At 46.5% G+C, this 19,240-nt stretch overlaps 1 protein-coding gene across 3 annotated transcripts in view; it reads right to left on the bottom strand.

The window, feature by feature from the left end:
* LOC112221279 (copine-4) overlaps nucleotides 1-12,993 on the bottom strand; it is a 73,320-nt gene extending 60,327 nt beyond the window's left edge. For all 3 annotated transcript variants that reach the window (XM_042319148.1, XM_042319149.1, XM_042319150.1), the window contains exon 1: nucleotides 12,804-12,993. In XM_042319148.1, coding sequence (XP_042175082.1) covers nucleotides 12,804-12,974 — 171 coding nt within the window. In that variant the 5' untranslated portion in view covers nucleotides 12,975-12,993. The remainder of the gene's footprint in view (nucleotides 1-12,803) is intronic.
* Nucleotides 12,994-19,240: the final 6,247 nt, after the last annotated feature.

Here is a 19,240-nt window from a genome sequence, read left to right as displayed (position 1 = left end):
CTATGGTTAACTGTAGATTCATACACACATACATGTAATCAAATCAAATCCAATTTTATTGGTCACATTCACATGGTTAGCAGATGTTAATGCGAGTGTAGCTAAATGCTTGTGATTCTAGTTCCAACAGTTCAGTAAGAGGGGCACCATAGGGAAACAAAGAGAGAGGAGAGTGGAGGAAGAGGAGCACCATAGGGAAATAGAGGGAGAGGAGAGTGGAGGAAGAGGAGCACCATAGGGAAATAGAGGGAGAGGAGAGTGGAGGAAGAGGAGCACCATAGGGAAATAGAGGGAGAGGAGGGTGGAGGAAGAGGAGCACCATAGGGAAATAGAGAAAGAGGAGAGTGGAGGAAGAGGAGCACCATAGGGAAATAGAGGGAGAGGAGGGTGGAGGAAGAGGAGCACCATAGGGAAATAGAGAAAGAGGAGAGTGGAGGAAGAGGAGCACCATAGGGAAATAGAGGGAGAGGAGAGTGGAGGAAGAGGAGCACCATAGGGAAATAGAGGGAGAGGAGAATGGAGGAAGAGGAGCACCATAGGGAAATAGAGAGAGAGGAGAGTGGAGGAAGAGGAGCACCATAGGGAAATAGAGGGAGAGGAGAGTGGAGGAAGAGGAGCACCATAGGGAAATAGAGAGGAGGAGAGTGGAGGAAGAGGAGGACCATAGGGAAATAGAGAGAGAGGAGAGTGGAGGAAGAGGAGCACCATAGGGAAATAGAGGGAGAGGAGAGTGGAGGAAGAGGAGCACCATAGGGAAATAGAGGGAGAGGAGAGTGGAGGAAGAGGAGAGGACCATAGGGAAATAGAGAAAGAGGAGAGTGGAGGAAGAGGAGCACCATAGGGAAATAGAGGGAGAGGAGAGTGGAGGAAGAGGAGCACCATAGGGAAATAGAGAAAGAGAGAGAGGAGGAAGAGGAGCACCATAGGAGATAGAGGGAGAGGAGAGTGGAGGAAGAGGAGCACCATAGGGAAATAGAGGGAGAGGAGAGTGGAGGAAGAGGAGCAATCATAGGGAAATAGAGAGAGAGGAGAGTGGAGGAAGAGGAGAATCATAGGGAAATAGAGGGAGAGGAGAGTGGAGGAAGAGGAGCACCATAGGGAAATAGAGGGAGAGGAGAGTGGAGGAAGAGGAGCACCATAGGGAAATAGAGAGAGAGGAGAGTGGAGGAAGAGGAGCACCATAGGGAAATAGAGGGAGAGGAGGGTGGAGGAAGAGGAGCACCATAGGGAAATAGAGAAAGAGGAGAGTGGAGGAAGAGGAGCACCATAGGGAAATAGAGGGAGAGGAGGGTGGAGGAAGTGGAGCACCATAGGGAAATAGAGAAAGAGGAGAGTGGAGGAAGAGGAGCACCATAGGGAAATAGAGGGAGAGGAGAGTGGAGGAAGAGGAGCACCATAGGGAAATAGAGGGAGAGGAGAGTGGAGGAAGAGGATAACCATAGGGAAATAGAGAGAGAGGAGAGTGGAGGAAGAGGAGCACCATAGGGAATTAGAGGGAGAGGAGAGTGGAGGAAGAGGAGCACCATAGGGAAATAGAGAGAGAGGAGAGTGGAGGAAGAGGAGCACCATAGGGAAATAGAGGGAGAGGAGAGTGGAGGAAGAGGAGCACCATAGGGAAATAGAGGGAGAGGAGGGTGGAGGAAGAGGAGCACCATAGGGAAATAGAGAAAGAGGAGAGTGGAGGAAGAGGAGCACCATAGGGAAATAGAGGGAGAGGAGGGTGGAGGAAGAGGAGCACCATAGGGAAATAGAGAAAGAGGAGAGTGGAGGAAGAAGAGCACCATAGGGAAATAGAGGGAGAGGAGAGTGGAGGAAGAGGAGCACCATAGGGAAATAGAGGGAGAGGAGAGTGGAGGAAGAGGATAATCATAGGGAAATAGAGAGAGAGGAGAGTGGAGGAAGAGGAGAATCATAGGGAAATAGAGGGAGTGGAGAGTGGAGGAAGAGGAGAATCATAGGGAAATAGAGAGAGAGGAGAGTGGAGGAAGAGGAGCACCATAGGGAAATAGAGAGAGAGGAGAGTGGAGGAAGAGGAGCACCATAGGGAAATAGAGAAAGAGGAGAGTGGAGGAAGAGGAGCACCATAGGGAAATAGAGGGAGAGGAGGGTGGAGGAAGAGGAGCACCATAGGGAAATAGAGAAAGAGGAGAGTGGAGGAAGAAGAGCACCATAGGGAAATAGAGGGAGAGGAGAGTGGAGGAAGAGGAGCACCATAGGGAAATAGAGGGAGAGGAGAGTGGAGGAAGAGGATAATCATAGGGAAATAGAGAGAGAGGAGAGTGGAGGAAGAGGAGAATCATAGGGAAATAGAGGGAGAGGAGAGTGGAGGAAGAGGAGCACCATAGGGAAATAGAGGGAGAGGAGAGTGGAGGAAGAGGAGCACCATAGGGAAATAGAGAGAGTGGAGAGTGGAGGAAGAGGAGCACCATAGGGAAATAGAGGGAGAGGAGGGTGGAGGAAGAGGAGCACCATAGGGAAATAGAGAGGAGGAGTGGAGGAAGAGGAGCACCATAGGGAAATAGAGAGGAGGGAGAGAGGAAGAGGAGCACCATAGGGAAATAGAGAAAGAGGAGAGTGGAGGAAGAGGAGCACCATAGGGAAATAGAGGAGAGGAGAGTGGAGGAAGAGGAGCACCATAGGGAAATAGAGGGAGAGGAGAGTGGAGGAAGAGGAGCAACCATAGGGAAATAGAGAGAGAGGAGAGTGGAGGAAGAGGAGCACCATAGGGAAATAGAGGGAGAGGAGAGTGGAGGAAGAGGAGCACCATAGGGAAATAGAGAGAGAGGGAGAGGGAGGAAGAGGAGCACCATAGGGTAAATAGAGGGAGAGGAGAGTGGAGGAAGAGGAGCACCATAGGGAAATAGAGGGAGAGGAGGGTGGAGGAAGAGGAGCACCATAGGGAAATAGAGAAGAGGAGAGTGGAGGAAGAGGAGCACCATAGGGAAATAGAGGGAGAGGAGAGTGGAGGAAGAGGAGCACCATAGGGAAATAGAGAAAGAGGAGAGTGGAGGAAGAGGAGCACCATAGGGAAATAGAGGGAGAGGAGAGTGGAGGAAGAGGAGCACCATAGGGAAATAGAGGGAGAGGAGAGTGGAGGAAGAGGATAATCAGGGAAATAGAGAGAGAGGAGAGTGGAGGAAGAGGAGAATCATAGGGAAATAGAGGAGAGGAGAGTGGAGGAAGAGGAGCACCAAATAGGGAAATAGAGGGAGAGGGAGAGTGGAGGAAGAGGAGCACCAGGGAAATAGAGAGAGAGGAGAGTGGAGGAAGAGGAGAATCATAGGGAAATAGAGAGAGGGAGAGTGGAGGAAGAGGAGCACCATAGGGAAATAGAGAGAGAGGAGAGTGGAGGAAGAGGAGCACGAGGTAAATAGAGAGAGAGGAGAGTGGAGGAAGAGGAGCACCATAGGGAAATAGAGAGAGGAGGAGTGGAGGAAGAGGAGCACCATAGGGAAATAGAGAGAGAGGAGAGTGGAGGAAGAGGAGCACGAGGTAAATAGAGAGAGAGGAGAGTGGAGGAAGAGGAGCACCAGGGAAATAGAGGGAGAGGAGAGTGGAGGAAGAGGAGCACCATAGGGAAATAGAGAGAGAGGAGAGTGGAGGAAGAGGAGCACGAGGTAAATAGAGAGAGAGGAGAGTGGAGGAAGAGGAGCACGAGGTAAATAGAGAGAGAGGAGAGTGGAGGAAGAGGAGCACGAGGTAAATAGAGAGAGAGGAGAGTGGAGGAAGAGGAGCACGAGGTAAATAGAGAGAGAGGAGAGTGGAGGAAGAGGAGCACGAGGTAAATAGAGAGAGAGGAGAGTGGAGGAAGAGGAGCACGAGGTAAATAGAGAGAGAGGAGAGTGGAGGAAGAGGAGCACGAGGTAAATAGAGAGAGAGAGAGTGGAGGAAGAGGAGCACGAGGTAAATAGAGAGAGAGGAGAGTGGAGGAAGAGGAGCACCATAGGGAAATAGAGGGAGAGGAGAGTGGAGGAAGAGGAGCACCATAGGGAAATAGAGAGAGAGAGGGAGGAAGAGGAGCACGAGGTAAATAGAGAGAGAGGAGAGTGGAGGAAGAGGAGCACGAGGTAAATAGAGAGAGGAGAGTGGAGGAAGAGGAGCACGAGGTAAATAGAGAGAGAGGAGGAAGAGGAAAGAGGAGCACGAGGTAAATAGAGAGAGAGGAGAGTGGAGGAAGAGGAGCACGAGGTAAATAGAGAGAGAGGAGAGTGGAGGAAGAGGAGCACGAGGTAAATAGAGAGAGAGGAGAGTGGAGGAAGAGGAGCACGAGGTAAATAGAGAGAGAGGAGAGTGGAGGAAGAGGAGCACGAGGTAAATAGAGAGGAGGAGGAGAGTGGAAATAGAAGAGGAGCACCATAGGGAAATAGAGAGGAGGAAGAGGAGGAAGAGGGAGGAAGAGGAGCACCATAGAGGAGAATGGAGGAAGAGGAGCACGAGGTAAATAGAGAGAGAGAGGAGAAGAGGAGCACCATAGGGAAATAGAGAGAGGGAGGAAAGGAGAGAGAGAGGAGAGTGGAGGAAGAGGAGCACCATAGGGAAATAGAGAGAGAGGAGAGTGGAGGAAGAGGAGCACCATAGGGAAATAGAGAGAGAGGAGAGTGGAGGAAGAGGAGCACCAGGTAAATAGAGAGAGAGGAGAGTGGAGGAAGAGGAGCACGAGGTAAATAGAGAGAGAGGAGAGTGGAGGAAGAGGAGCAGAGGTAAATAGAGAGAGAGGAGAGTGGAGGAAGAGGAGCACGAGGTAAATAGAGAGAGAGGAGAGTGGAGGAAGAGGAGCACGAGGTAAATAGAGAGAGAGGAGAGTGGAGGAAGAGGAGCACGAGGTAAATAGAGAGAGAGGAGAGTGGAGGAAGAGGAGCACGAGGTAAATAGAGAGAGAGGAGAGTGGAGGAAGAGGAGCACGAGGTAAATAGAGAGAGAGGAGAGTGGAGGAAGAGGAGAGGAGCACGAGGTAAATAGAGAGAGGAGAGTGGAGGAAGAGGAGCACGAGGTAAATAGAGAGAGAGGAGAGTGGAGGAAGAGGAGCACGAGGGAAATAGAAATAGGGAAGAGAGAGTGGAGGAAGAGGAGCACGAGGTAAATAGAGAGAGAGGAGAGTGGAGGAAGAGGAGCACCATAGGGAAATAGAGAGAGAGGAGAGTGGAGGAAGAGGAGCACCAGGTAAATAGAGAGAGAGGAGAGTGGAGGAAGAGGAGCACCATAGGGAAATAAATAGAGAGAGAGGAGAGTGGAGGAAGAGGAGCACCATAGGGAAATAGAGAGAGGAGAGGAGAGGAAGAGGAGAGGACCATAGGGAAATAGAGAGAGAGGAGAATGGAGGAAGAGGAGCACCATAGGGAAATAGAGAGAGAGGAGAGTGGAGGAAGAGGAGCACGAGGTAAATAGAGAGAGAGGAGAGTGGAGGAAGAGGAGCACCATAGGGAAATAGAGAGAGAGGAGAGTGGAGGAAGAGGAGCACCATAGGGAAATAGAGAGAGAGGAGAGTGGAGGAAGAGGAGCACGAGGTAAATAGAGAGAGAGGAGAGTGGAGGAAGAGGAGCACGAGGTAAATAGAGAGAGAGGAGAGTGGAGGAAGAGGAGCACGAGGTAAATAGAGAGAGAGGAGAGTGGAGGAAGAGGAGCACCATAGGGAAATAGAGAGAGAGGAGAGTGGAGGAAGAGGAGCACGAGGTAAATAGAGAGGAGGAGAGTGGAGGAAGAGGAGCACGAGGTAAATAGAGAGAGAGGAGAGTGGAGGAAGAGGAGCACGAGGTAAATAGAGAGAGAGGAGAGAGGAGGAGAGTGGAGAGGAGCACCAGGGAAATAGAGAGAGAGGAGAGTGGAGGAAGAGGAGCACGAGGTAAATAGAGAGAGAGGAGAGTGGAGGAAGAGGAGCACCAGGGAAATAGAGAGAGAGGAGAGTGGAGGAAGAGGAGCACGAGGTAAATAGAGAGAGAGGAGAGTGGAGGAAGAGGAGCACCATAGGGAAATAGAGAGAGAGGAGAGTGGAGGAAGAGGAGCACGAGGTAAATAGAGAGAGAGGAGAGTGGAGGAAGAGGAGCACCATAGGTAAATAGGAGGAAGAGGAGAGGGGAAATAGAGAGAGAGAGAGAGTGGAGGAAGAGGAGCACGATAGTAAATAGAGAGAGAGGAGAGTGGAGGAAGAGGAGCACGAGGTAAATAGAGAGAGAGGAGAGTGGAGGAAGAGGAGCACGAGGTAAATAGAGAGAGAGGAGAGTGGAGGAAGAGGAGCACGAGGTAAATAGAGAGAGAGGAGAGTGGAGGAAGAGGAGCACCATAGGGAAATAGAGAGAGAGGAGAGTGGAGGAAGAGGAGCACCAGGGAAATAGAGAGAGAGGAGAGTGGAGGAAGAGGAGCACGAGGTAAATAGAGAGAGAGGAGAGTGGAGGAAGAGGAGCACGAGGTAAATAGAGAGAGAGAGAGTGGAGGAAGAGGAGCACGAGGTAAATAGAGAGAGAGGAGAGTGGAGGAAGAGGAGCACGAGGTAAATAGAGAGAGGAGAGTGGAGGAAGAGGAGCACGAGGTAAATAGAGAGAGAGGAGAGTGGAGGAAGAGGAGCACCATAGGGAAATAGAGAGAGAGGAGAGTGGAGGAAGAGGAGCACCATAGGGAAATAGAGAGAGAGGAGAGTGGAGGAAGAGGAGCACGAGGTAAATAGAGAGAGAGGAGAGTGGAGGAAGAGGAGCACGAGGTAAATAGAGAGAGAGGAGAGTGGAGGAAGAGGAGCACGAGGTAAATAGAGAGAGAGGAGAGTGGAGGAAGAGGAGCACGAGGTAAATAGAGAGAGGAGAGTGGAGGAAGAGGAGCACGAGGTAAATAGAGAGAGAGGAGAGTGGAGGAAGAGGAGCACGAGGTAAATAGAGAGAGAGGGTGAGTCAGATGGAGGGACAAAGAAGAAGGAAGATAAGAAAGAGAGAGGGAGAAAACAATTAAGTAAATATTTCAACCTGAGGCGAAAACTATGAACTGTGACAGGTTTTTTCTTTCTCTATATCCTTTATGTGATTGTGAAATGAACCTTGCAACAAAACAAATAAATTACATGACAAATGTACTGTTGTGATAGTAGGCCTATAGCCTGTTTCTGCCTGGCTAGCTAAGCCCTGTTTCTGCCTGGCTAGCTAAGCCCTGTTTCTGCCTGGCTAGCTAAGCCCTGTTTCTGCCTGGCTAGCTAAGCCCTGTTTCTGCCTGGCTAGCTCAAGCCCTGTTTCTGCCTGGCTAGCTAAGCCCTGTTTCTGCCTGGCTAGCTAAGCCCTGTTTCTGCCTGGCTAGCTAAGCCCTGTTTCTGCCTGGCTAGCTAAGCCCTGTTTCTGCCTGGCTAGCTCAAGCCCTGTTTCTGCCTGGCTAGCTAAGCCCTGTTTCTGCCTGGCTAGCTAAGCCCTGTTTCTGCCTGGCTAGCTAAGCCCTGTTTCTGCCTGGCTAGCTAAGCCCTGTTTCTGCCTGGCTAGCTAAGCCCTGTTTCTTGGCATAGCGAGTTGAGCAACGATGATAAAATACTGCTTTATCTATGACAGACTTTCACACTGGGCTACCAAAACGCCTGTGACTGAGACAGACGTGTGTGTGTGTGTGTGTGTGTGTGTGTGTGTGTGTGTGTGTGTGTGTGTAATAATAAGTGTAATAACTTCAACATTTCACCTCATCAATCATTTTGTTCCAAATCATTCTCGTTTTTGTCATGTTCTTCTTTCAGGTTCCCTTGTCTATGTGTACAGAAGAAGCAGAAATAACAACCAATCATGAAAGCATTGCTTAGCTTTCAATATGGCTGCCAAGCTGATACATTCACAGGAACACTGTTGCCAATTAATGGAGGAACACCGAAGGGAAAGTCAGGACAAAGGATTCCACTACGGCATAGTTGGAATGTTGTCCTTTTTTCAAATCTGTCTAAACATGGGCTCATATGCCTGTTTTAATGAGCATGTGTGTGTGTGTGTGTGTGTGTGTGTGTGTGTGTGTGTGTGTGTGTGTGTGTGTGTGTGTGTGTGTGTGTGTGTGTGTGTGTGTGTGTGTGTGTGTGTGTGTGTGTGTGTGTGTGTGTGTGTGTGTGTGTGCATTCGGACTGTGGCATCACTTGAGATAACAGATGCTGCAGGCCCATTCAGCTCACTGGCTGACAGGCAATCTGCAGAGCAGTGTGAGTTCACTGTGGAGACAGACCCCTATATCAGACAACCACACACACACAGACACACACACACACAGACACACACAGACACACACAGACACACACAGACAACCACACACACAGACACACACAGACACACACAGACACACACAGACACACACACACACTCAAACCTTTTCCAATTGAAAGAAAAATAGACAGGGTGGTAAATAATATATCAAAGATCGAGGAAACCTTCAATTACTTTTTTGTTTAAAGTAAAGGCTACCTGACGGCCTTCCCATTCCTAATTCATACCGTACCTTACGCTTGGATAGCACACACACATTCTATTTTGATTGGAGGGGTGTAACAGCGAAGTCTTTCTCCTACAGAATGGATGGCTGCCCATGATATATTCCCTTGGGCCACAGACAAGGTAAGAAGCTGCTCGCAACAACTGTGAGTCGAGCATCACTCTCCAACTAAGCCGAGAAATCCCTCATTAAAATCCCGAGGACATTTCATTAAAGAGAAGCAACTTCATTCCACAGGCACAGCATTAAAGTGTCATGAACATATAATTAGAATTAGTTCTATTTCTATGGTTATGAACAGGGCAGAGAACAGTGTTATGATGATGATACTTAACTACAAAGGGCATAGTGTTGAAGTCGCCCAAAACAATAAAATGCCACCACATGATAGCCTGGTACATCTAGTAAAGTTCAGGGGTATTCAAACCTGTGTGGCGACCCCACTGCAATTTCCCCACGACCCCACTTTACAAACCACTATTAAGCCATAATGCCAGAGAGGCTGTGGTGCATATTGTCACGACTATAGTGGAAGTTAAAGGCAATTCCCCAAAAGAAAGATGGTGGCTTTAAAATGTCATTTCAACCAATTAGTACCATTAAATATGTCTAACAATAATGATGAAATATGATTCAAAGACTCTTTCAATTAATTGGTTGCCTTTACCAGAGGCATTCAATTAGTATCTAATTAATGTTCAGCTAAAAATGGTATATTCATAGATGGTGCATGCCCAGGATAAAATGACAAGAAACACTACTTTAGGCTTAACCAGTGAAGATGGCCATCAAATCACCTCCCAGGTGAAACCAGCCTACAATCACCTCTACAATCACCACCAGGACAGACAAAGACAACATTGTTAGAGACCCATGAAATGAGACTGCTAACAAGACAATTTTCCACAACATGAACACAATAAGCACCTAGAAGACATCCAGTCCTCCTCCAGACCAGGGGATCAGGGGAGAGAGGTGGCCTGGTTAGGGTGGAGAGGAAGCTGAAATAAACCAACCACCTAGGGGTAGCTGGGGCTGGCATGAGGGTGAATACATATGCATGCACCACTTTTCAGTTTGTTAAATAAATAACAAATAAAGTGCACTTTTCATTTTAAATATACATTTTATTTTATTTATTTTTTCCATTTTTTTTTATATATATATATATATATATAAATATTACTTCATATTTTTTTAAATTATATATATATATATATATATATATAAATATTACAAAAAAATCTTCATATTTTTTAAATTTATATATATATATATATATATATATATATATATATATATATATATATATATATATATATATATATAAATTTAAAAAATATGAAGAAAAAAAATGGAAAAAATAAATAAAATAAAATGTATATTTAAAATGAAAAGTGGTGCATGCATATGTATTCACCCTTTGCTATGAAGCCCCTAAATAAGATCTGGTACAACCAATTACCTTCAGAAGTCACACAGTTTGTTAAATAAATAAAGTGCACTTGTGTGCAATCTAAGTGTCACATGATCTCAGTATATATACACCTGTTCCGAAAGGCCCCAGAGTCTGTAACACCACTAAGCAAGGGGCACCACCAAGCAACGGGCACCATGAAGACCAAGGAGCTCTCCAAACAGGTCAGGGACTAAGTTGTGGAGAAGTACAGATCAGGGTTAGGTTATAAAAAAATATCTGAAACTTTGAACATCCCACGGAGCACCATAAATTATATATACATTTAAAAAATATGAAGAAAAAAAATGGAAAAAATAAATAAAATAAAATGTATATTTAAAATGAAAAGTGGTGCATATAAATATATATATATATATATATATATATATATAAATATATATGTCATTTTTTTCATTTCACTTCACCAATTTGGATATTTTGTTTATGTCCATTACATGAAATAAAAATAAAAATCCATTTAAAGTACAGGTTCAATAGGCAACAAAATAGGAAAAACGTCAAGGGGATGAATACTTTTGCAAGGCACTGTATTATCTCTAACCAGACATGAAGTACACAGGAGAGCAGCACTAGTAAATATGTTGTTGAGTGACGCAACACACAGCACGGCGCGTTGGAGCCGTCATGGCACATCTGCAGTACAATGCTAATTTGTGTCTCCAGATGGACAACCAGTTAATAACAAATCAATGGAACAAATCAATGGCACAATTAAAACTGGAGTAATTGGATTAAGGGACAAATAGAGAGATCAACCATCTGCTTTGTTGTCATGGTCACTTGGCAGGCACAACAAGCTTCCCACTAAAGTCAGGAAAGCGGAGTCCCTGCCCATCTCCCAAAAACATCTGAAACCCTACCTCTTTGAAGAGTATCTCAAATAATGGTAACAGGGCACTTCTCTTTTCCTAAAATACTTTGTTCAGAGAAAATGTACTTGACACGATTGTGATGTGTTGTTGTCTCACCTAGCTTGAGTCAATGAGTATCAAACTCTTTGTTATGGCAAGCCTAAATCATTTCAAGAGTAAGCATTTGCTTAACAAGTCACATAATAAGTGGCATGGACTCCACACATACAATTAGCTGTAAGGTCCCTCAGTCAAGCTATTAATTCAAACACAGATTCAATCACAAAGACCAGAGAGGTCTTTCAATACCTCGCAAAGAAGGGCAGCTATTGGTAGATGGGGGGAAAAAATCATAAAGCAGACAATGAATATCCCTTTGCTCATCGTGAAGTTATTAATTACACTTTTGATGGTGTATCAATACACCCAGTCATTACAAAGATACAGGCATCCTTCCAAACTCAGTTTCCAGAGAGGAAGGAAACCGCTGAGGGATTTCACCATCAGGCCAATGGTGACTAAAAAACAGCTTCAGAGTTTAATGGCTGATGGGAGAAAGCTGAGGATGGATCAACCACATTGTAGTTACTCCACAATACTAGCCTAATTTGTCAGGGGAAAAGATGGAAGCCTGTACAGAATCAAAAATATTCCAAAACATGCATCCTGTTTGCAATAAGGCACTAAAGTAAAACTGCAAAACATGTGGCAAAGAAATGAACATTATGTCCTGATTAGAAAATGATATGTTTGGGGCAAATCCAACACAACATATCACTGAATACCGCTCTTCATATTTTCAAGCATGGTGGTGGCTGCATCATGTTGTGGGTATGCTTGTCATTCAAGGACTAGGGAGTTTTTTTAGGATAAAAAGAAATGGAATAGAGCTAAACACAGAACAAATCCTAGAGGAAACCCTGATTCACTCTGCTTTCCACCAGACACTAGGAGACAAATTCACCTTTCAGCAGGACAATAACCTAAAACACAAGGCCAAATATACACTGGAGTTGTGTACCAAGACAACATTGAATGTTCCTCGGTGGCCTAGGTCTGACTTAAATCAGCTTAAAAATCTATGGCAAGACATGACAATGGCTGACTAGCCATGATCAACAACCAACTTGACAGAGCTTGAAGAATTTTGTAAATAATAATGTGCAAATATTGTATAATCCCAGTGTGCAAAGGTGATTCCACTGTAGCCCTCAGGGGGATGAACACGTAAATACAGAGCATTTTGTGTAGATCGTTGACAGAAACTGACAATTAAATCCATTTTAGTCTCACTTTGTAACACAACAAAATGTGTGAAAAATCAAGAGGTGTGAATGCATTCTGAAGGCACTGTATCTTAAGATGAATGCACTAACTGTAAGTAGCTCTGGATAAGAGAGTCTGATGACTAAAATGTTAAAATGTAACACGGATGTAATGTCCAATCATCAGTTTTGGAGGGTTGATTGGTACCTCATTTTGGTTTGGTAAACACATTGATTAAGACTTTTATGGGTTTCTTTTTTCTTTACTCAGCAAATAGCTTCATTATGCAAATGCATTTCCTGTGAATAAATATCTCTTTTGACAGAATCCTCTTGCTTATTTGGTGAAGCATTCAGAAATTCATATCCATGTACTAGGCAAACCTCATAGCTGGTAATACTGTATATTCCACATCCTTGAGGTGAACCAAATCAACATTTAAAAACACATAAGGGATAGTAAGAGAAGGAAACATCTCAGTCCGTTAGCAAGCCAATGTTTTTGATTCGACATACAGAATAATGAGACTTCTTCCTGTATCTCCAACTCTTCAGAAAGTCCATGTAGTCATCTGTAATCACATGTTGAGATCTATCTCACCAAAGAAAGCCCTGAGGGGATTTAGGATTGAACAGAACCATCTACAGGACATATCCTCCAATTGACCCTGAAACATTACACCATTGTTAACATTGAAGATGGTTCTTATATTGCAAGTTGTAATAAGACTGGCACTGCAATGTTAATTACTTGTCAGAACAGAGTGAGAGGCCACTTACCTCCAGCCACTGTCCGTGGGACTGCATTTTGATGAGTACGCAGGGATCTGGCTTGGACAGGGCGTCCCGGTCTGAGATGCCCTTGCAGGTCACCCGCAGCTCCACTTTGGCCAGGCATGGGCTGTTGAACAGACCAAGGGTGTTGGCCGCAGACTCATAGATGTTGCTCATGGTGTGTGTGTGTGGCGAGTGTTCTGCGAGGGAGACAAACACACATATCACAGTGATTACAGGGAGTCGTCACTCATCATTCAGCACACGCACGCGCACACACACATACTTCCTCTACTTTATTCACAAATACACACAAACATCCCCAAACACTGTACATTCAGGAAACTTGATTATCACGAGGACTCTTTGTTCCTTTAGAAGCCCCTCCGCCCCCACAGCTGTCAAACTGCTGCTAATTATCCCATGCTGATTTGATGAGCACACCAGACAGGATATGATAGCATTTTCCTGTCCAGCAATCACCTAATTAATCTCAACCCTCCAATTAGACCGTCAAGGTAAATGAGATCCGTGAGATGAAGTGATGATCCCAATCAAGCTCTTGCTGCTAGTGATTCTCTGATCCACCTCTACGCAGACGACACCATTCTGTATACTTCTGGCCCTTCTTTGGACACTGTGTTAACTAATCTCCAGACAAGCTTCAATGCCGTACAGCTCTCCTTCCGTGGCCTCCTACTGCTCTTAATTGCAAGTAAAACTAAATGCATGCTCTTCAACCGATCGCTGCACGCACCTGCCCACCCGTCAAGCATTACTACTCTGGACGGTTCTGACCTAGAAAATGTCAATAACTACAAATACCTAGGTGTCTGGCTAGACTGTAAACTCTCCTTCCAGACTCACATTAAGCATCTCCAATCAAAAATTAAATCTAGAATCGGCTTCCTATTTCGCAACAAAAGCATCTTTCACTCATGCTGCCAAACATACCTTCGTAAAACTGACTATCCTACCGATCCTTGACTTCGGCGATGTCATTTACAAAATAGCCTCCAATACTCTACTCAGCAAATTGGATGCAGTCTATCACAGTGCAATCCATTTTGTCACCAAAGCCTCATATACTAACCACCACTGCGACCTGTATGCTCTTGTTGGCTGGCTCTCGCTTTATATTCGTTGCCAAACCCACTGGCTCCAGGTCATCTATAAGTCATTGCTAGGTAAAGCCCCACCTTATCTAAGCTCACTGGTCACGTGGACTGGGAGATGTTTCGTATTGCGTCAGACAACAACATTGACGAATACGCTGATACGGTGTGCGAGTTCATTAGAACGTGCGTTGAAGATGTCGTTCCCATAGCAACGATTAAAACATTCCCTAACCAGAAACCGTGGATTGATGGCAGCATTCGTGTGAAACTGAAGGCGCGAACCACTGCTTTTAAATCAGGGCAAGGTGTCTGGTAACATGACTGAATACAAACAGTGCAGCTATTCCCTCCGCAAGGCTATCAAACAAGCTAAGCGCCAGTACAGAGACAAAATAGAATCTCAATTCAACGGCTCAGACACAAGAGGCATGTGGCAGGGTCTACAGTCAATCACGGACTACAGGAAGAAACCCAGCCCAGTCACGGACCAGGATGTCTTGCTCCCAGGCAGACTAAATAACTTTTTGCCCGCTTTGAGGACAATACAGTGCCACTGACACGGCCTGCAACGAAAACATGCGGTCTCTCCTTCACTGCAGCCGAAGTGAGTAAGACATTTAAACGTGTTAACCCTCGCAAGGCTGCAGGCCCAGACGGCATCCCCAGCCGCGCCCTCAGAGCATGCGCAGACCAGCTGGCCGGTGTGTTTACGGACATATTCAATCAATCCCTATACCAGTCTGCTGTTCCCACATGCTTCAAGAGGGCCACCATTGTTCCTGTTCCCAAGAAAGCTAAGGTAACTGAGCTAAACGACTACCGCCCCGTAGCACTCACATCCGTCATCATGAAGTGCTTTGAGAGAGTAGTCAAGGACCATATCACCTCCACCCTACCTGACACCCTTGACCCACTCCAATTTGCTTACCGCCCAAATAGGTCCACAGACGATGCAATCTCAACCACACTGCACACTCCCTAACCCATCTGGACAAGAGGAATACCTATGTGAGAATGCTGTTCATCGACTACAGCTCGGCATTCAACACCATAGTACCCTCCAAGCTCGTCATCAAGCTCGAGATCCTGGGTCTCGACCCCGCCCTGTGCAACTGGGTACTGGACTTCCTGACGGGCCGCCCCCAGGTGGTGAGGGTAGGCAACAACATCTCCTCCCCGCTGATCCTCAACACTGGGGCCCCACAAGGGTGCGTTCTGAGCCCTCTCCTGTACTCCCTGTTCACCCACGACTGCGTGGCCATGCACGCCTCCAACTCAATCATCAAGTTTGCGGACGACACAACAGTGGTAGGCTTGATTACCAACAACGACGAGACGGCCTACAGGGAGGAGGTGAGGGCCCTCGGAGTGTGGTGTCAGGAAAATAACCTCACACTCAACGTCAACAAAACTAAGGAGATGATTGTGGACTTCAGGAAACAGCAGAGGGAACACCCCCATCCACATCGATGGAACAGTAGTGGAGAGGGTAGCAAGTTTTAAGTTCCTCGGCATACACATCACAGACAAACTGAACTGGTCCACTCACACAGACAGCATCGTGAGGAAGGCGCAGCAGCGCCTCTTCAACCTCAGGAGGCTGAAGAAATTCGGCTTGTCACCAAAAGCACTCACAAACTTCTACAGATGCACAATCGAGAGCATCCTGGCGGGCTGTATCACCGCCTGGTATGGCAACTGCACCGCCCTCAACCGTAAGGCTCTCCAGAGGGTAGTGAGGTCTGCACAACGCATCACCGGGGGCAAACTACCTGCCCTCCAGGACACCTACACCACCCGATGCTACAGGAAGGCCATAAAGATCATCAAGGACATCAACCACCCGAGCCACTGCCTGTTCACCCCGCTGTCATCCAGAAGGCGAGGTCAGTACAGGTGCATCAAAGCTGGGACCGAGAGACTGAAAAACAGCTTCTATCTCAAGGCCATCAGACTGCTAAACAGCCACCACTAACATTGAGTGGCTACTGCCAACACACTGTCAATGACACTGACTCTACTCCAGCCACTTTAATCATGGGAATTGATGGGAAATGATGTAAATATATCACTAGCCACTTTAAACAATGCTACCTTATATAATGTTACTTACCCTACATTATTCATCTCATATGCATACGTTGATACTGTACTCTATATCATCGACTGCATCCTTATGTAATACATGTATCACTAGCCACTTTAACTATGCCACTTGGTTTACATACTCATCTCATATGTATATACTGTACTCAATATCATCTACTGTATCTTGCCTATGCTGCTCTGTACCATCACTCATTCATATATCCTTATGTACATATTCTTTATCCCCTTACACTGTGTATAAGACAATAGTTTTTTTGGAATTGTTAGTTAGATTACTTGTTCGTTATTACTGCATTGTCGGAACTAGAAGCACAAGCATTTCGCTACACTCGCATTAACATCTGCTAACCATGTGTATGTGACAAATAAAATTTGATTTGATTTGATTTGATTTGACCATAACAGCACCCACCCGTAGCACATGCTCCAGCAGGTATATTTCACTGGTCATCACCAAAGCCAATTCCCCCTTTAGCAGTCTTTCCTTCCAGTTCTCTGCTGCCAATGACTGGAACGAATTGCAAAAATCACTGAAGCTGGAGACTCATATCTCCCTCTCTAACTTTAAGCACCAGCTGTCAGAGCAGCTCACAGATCACTGCACCTGTACATAGCCCATCTGTAAATAGCCCATCCAACTACCTCATCCCCACACTGTTTATTTTTTGTTGTTGCTCCTTTGCACCCCAGTATCTCTGTTTGGACATTCATCTTCTGCACATCTATCACTCCAGTGTTTAATTGCTAAATTGTAATTATTTCACTACTATGGCCTATTTGTTGCCTTATCTCCCTTATCTTACCTCATTTGCATACACTGTAAATAGACTTTTCTATTGTGCTATTGACTGTATGTTTGTTTATTCTATGCTTAACTCTGTGTTGTTGTTTGTGTCGCATTGCTTTGCTTTAACTTGGCCAGGTCGCAGTTGTAAATGAGAACATGTTCTTAACTGACCTACCTGGTTAAATAAAGGTGAAAATAAAAAATAAAAATGGACTAATACCAAATCTCCTGGTGCAGTGTTAGGCTCTTATATTCCTTTGAGAGCTTGGTAATAGGTTCTATCTGCAAAAAGATGATTCTGAGATAATTGGCATTGAATTGTGTCAGCTATTTTTTATCTTCTATTCTTTTGAACGTAACATGAATTGTGGGGTATTTAGAGTACTGTATAGGTAGAGAACATTGAACAGAACAAGGCTATGTCAATAACATACATCTAACAAATATGCAGATAGAACCTTATAGTCCCAAGCTCTTGGCTTGATAATAACTAATCAAAAGGAAGTGATACTATGGATCAGAAGACAACAGCAGCTTGTTAATTCAGACAAGGTTACCACCAATGTAGCCCTGGGGAAGAAGACAGGGTTACCACCACTGTAGCCCTGGGGAAACAGACAGGGTTACCACCACTGTAGCCCTGGGGAAGAAGACAGGGTTACCACCACTGTATAGCCCTGGGTAAGCAGACAGGGTTACCACCACTGTATAGCCCTGGGTAAGCAGACAGGGTTACCACCACTGTATAGCCCTGGGGAAACAGACAGGGTTACCACCACTGTAGCCCTGGGGAAACAGACAGGGTTACCACCACTGTATAGCCCTCGGGAAGCAGACATGGTTACCACAACTATAGCCCTGGGTAAGCAGACAGGGTTAGCACCACTGTAGCCCTGGGTAAGCAGACAGGGTTACCACCACTGTAGCCCTGGGGAAGCAGACAGGGTTACCAGAACTGTAGCCCTGGGGAAGCAGACAGTGTTGCCACCACTGTAGCCCTGGGGAAACAGACAGGGTTACCACCACTGTATAGCCCTGGGTAAGCAGACAGGGTTGCCACCACTGTAAACCTGGGGAAACATACAGGGTTACCACCACTGTAGCCCTGGGGAAACAGACAGGGTTACCACCACTGTAGCCCTGGGGAAACAGACAGGGTTACCACTACTGTATAGCCCTGGGGAAACAGACAGGGTTACCACTACTGTATAGCCCTGGGGAAACAGACAGGGTTACCACCACTGTAGCCCTGGGGAAACAGACAGGGTTACCACCACTGTAGCCCTGGGGAAACAGACAGGGTTACCACCACTGTAGCCCTGGGGAAGTAGACAATGTTACCACCACTGTAGCCCTGGGGAAACAGACAGGGTTACCACCACTGTAGCCCTGGGGAAACAGACAGCGTTACCACTAGTGTATAGCCCTTGGGAAGCAGACAATGTTACCACCAATGTAGCCCTGGGGAAACAGACAGGGTTACCACCACTGTAGCCCTGGGGAAACAGACAGGGTTACCACCACTGTAGCCCTGGGGAAACAGACAGGGTTACCACCACTGTAGCCCTGGGGAAACAGACAGCGTTACCACTAGTGTATAGCCCTTGGGAAGCAGACAATGTTACCACCACTGTAGCCCTGGGGAAACAGACAAGGTTACCACCACTGTACCCTGGGGAAACAGACAGGGTTACCACCACTGTACCCTGGGGAAGCAAACAAGGTTACCACCACTGTACCCTGGTGAAGCAGACAAGGTTACCACCACTGTACCCTGGGGAGGCAGACAAGGTTACCACCACTGTACCCTGGGGAAGCAGACAAGGTTACCACTACTGTAGTCCTGGGGAAGCAGACAAGGTTACCACCACTGTAGCCCTGGGGAAGCAGACAAGGTTACCACCACTGTACCTTGGGGAAACAGACAGGGTTACCACCACTGTAGCCCTGGGGAAGCAGACAGGGTTACCACCACTGTAGCCCTGGGAAAACAGACAGGGTTACCACAACTGTAGCCCTGGGTAAGCAGACAGTGTTACCACAACTGTATAGCCCTGGGGAAACAGACAGGGTTACCACCACTGTAGCCCTGGGGAAGCAGACAGTGTTACCACCACTGTGGTCCTGGGGAAACAGACAGGGTTACCACCACTGTACCCTGGGAAGCAGACAGGGTTACCACCACTGTAGCACTGGGGAAACAGACAAGGTTACCACCACTGTACCTTGGGGAAACAGACAGGGTTACCACCACTGTACCCTGGGGAAACAGACAGGGTTACCACCACTGTACCCTGGGGAAGCAGACAAGTTTACCACCACTGTACCCTGGGGAAGCAGAGAAGGTTACCACCACTGTACCCTGGGGAAGCAGACAAGGTTACCACCACTGTAGCCCTGGGAAAACAGACAGGGTTACCACCACTGTA

The sequence above is a fragment of the Oncorhynchus tshawytscha genome, unplaced genomic scaffold, assembly GCF_018296145.1.
Source record: "Oncorhynchus tshawytscha isolate Ot180627B unplaced genomic scaffold, Otsh_v2.0 Un_scaffold_7589_pilon_pilon, whole genome shotgun sequence".
NCBI lineage: Eukaryota > Metazoa > Chordata > Actinopteri > Salmoniformes > Salmonidae > Oncorhynchus > Oncorhynchus tshawytscha.
This window is presented reverse-complemented; position numbering and strand designations above follow the sequence as displayed.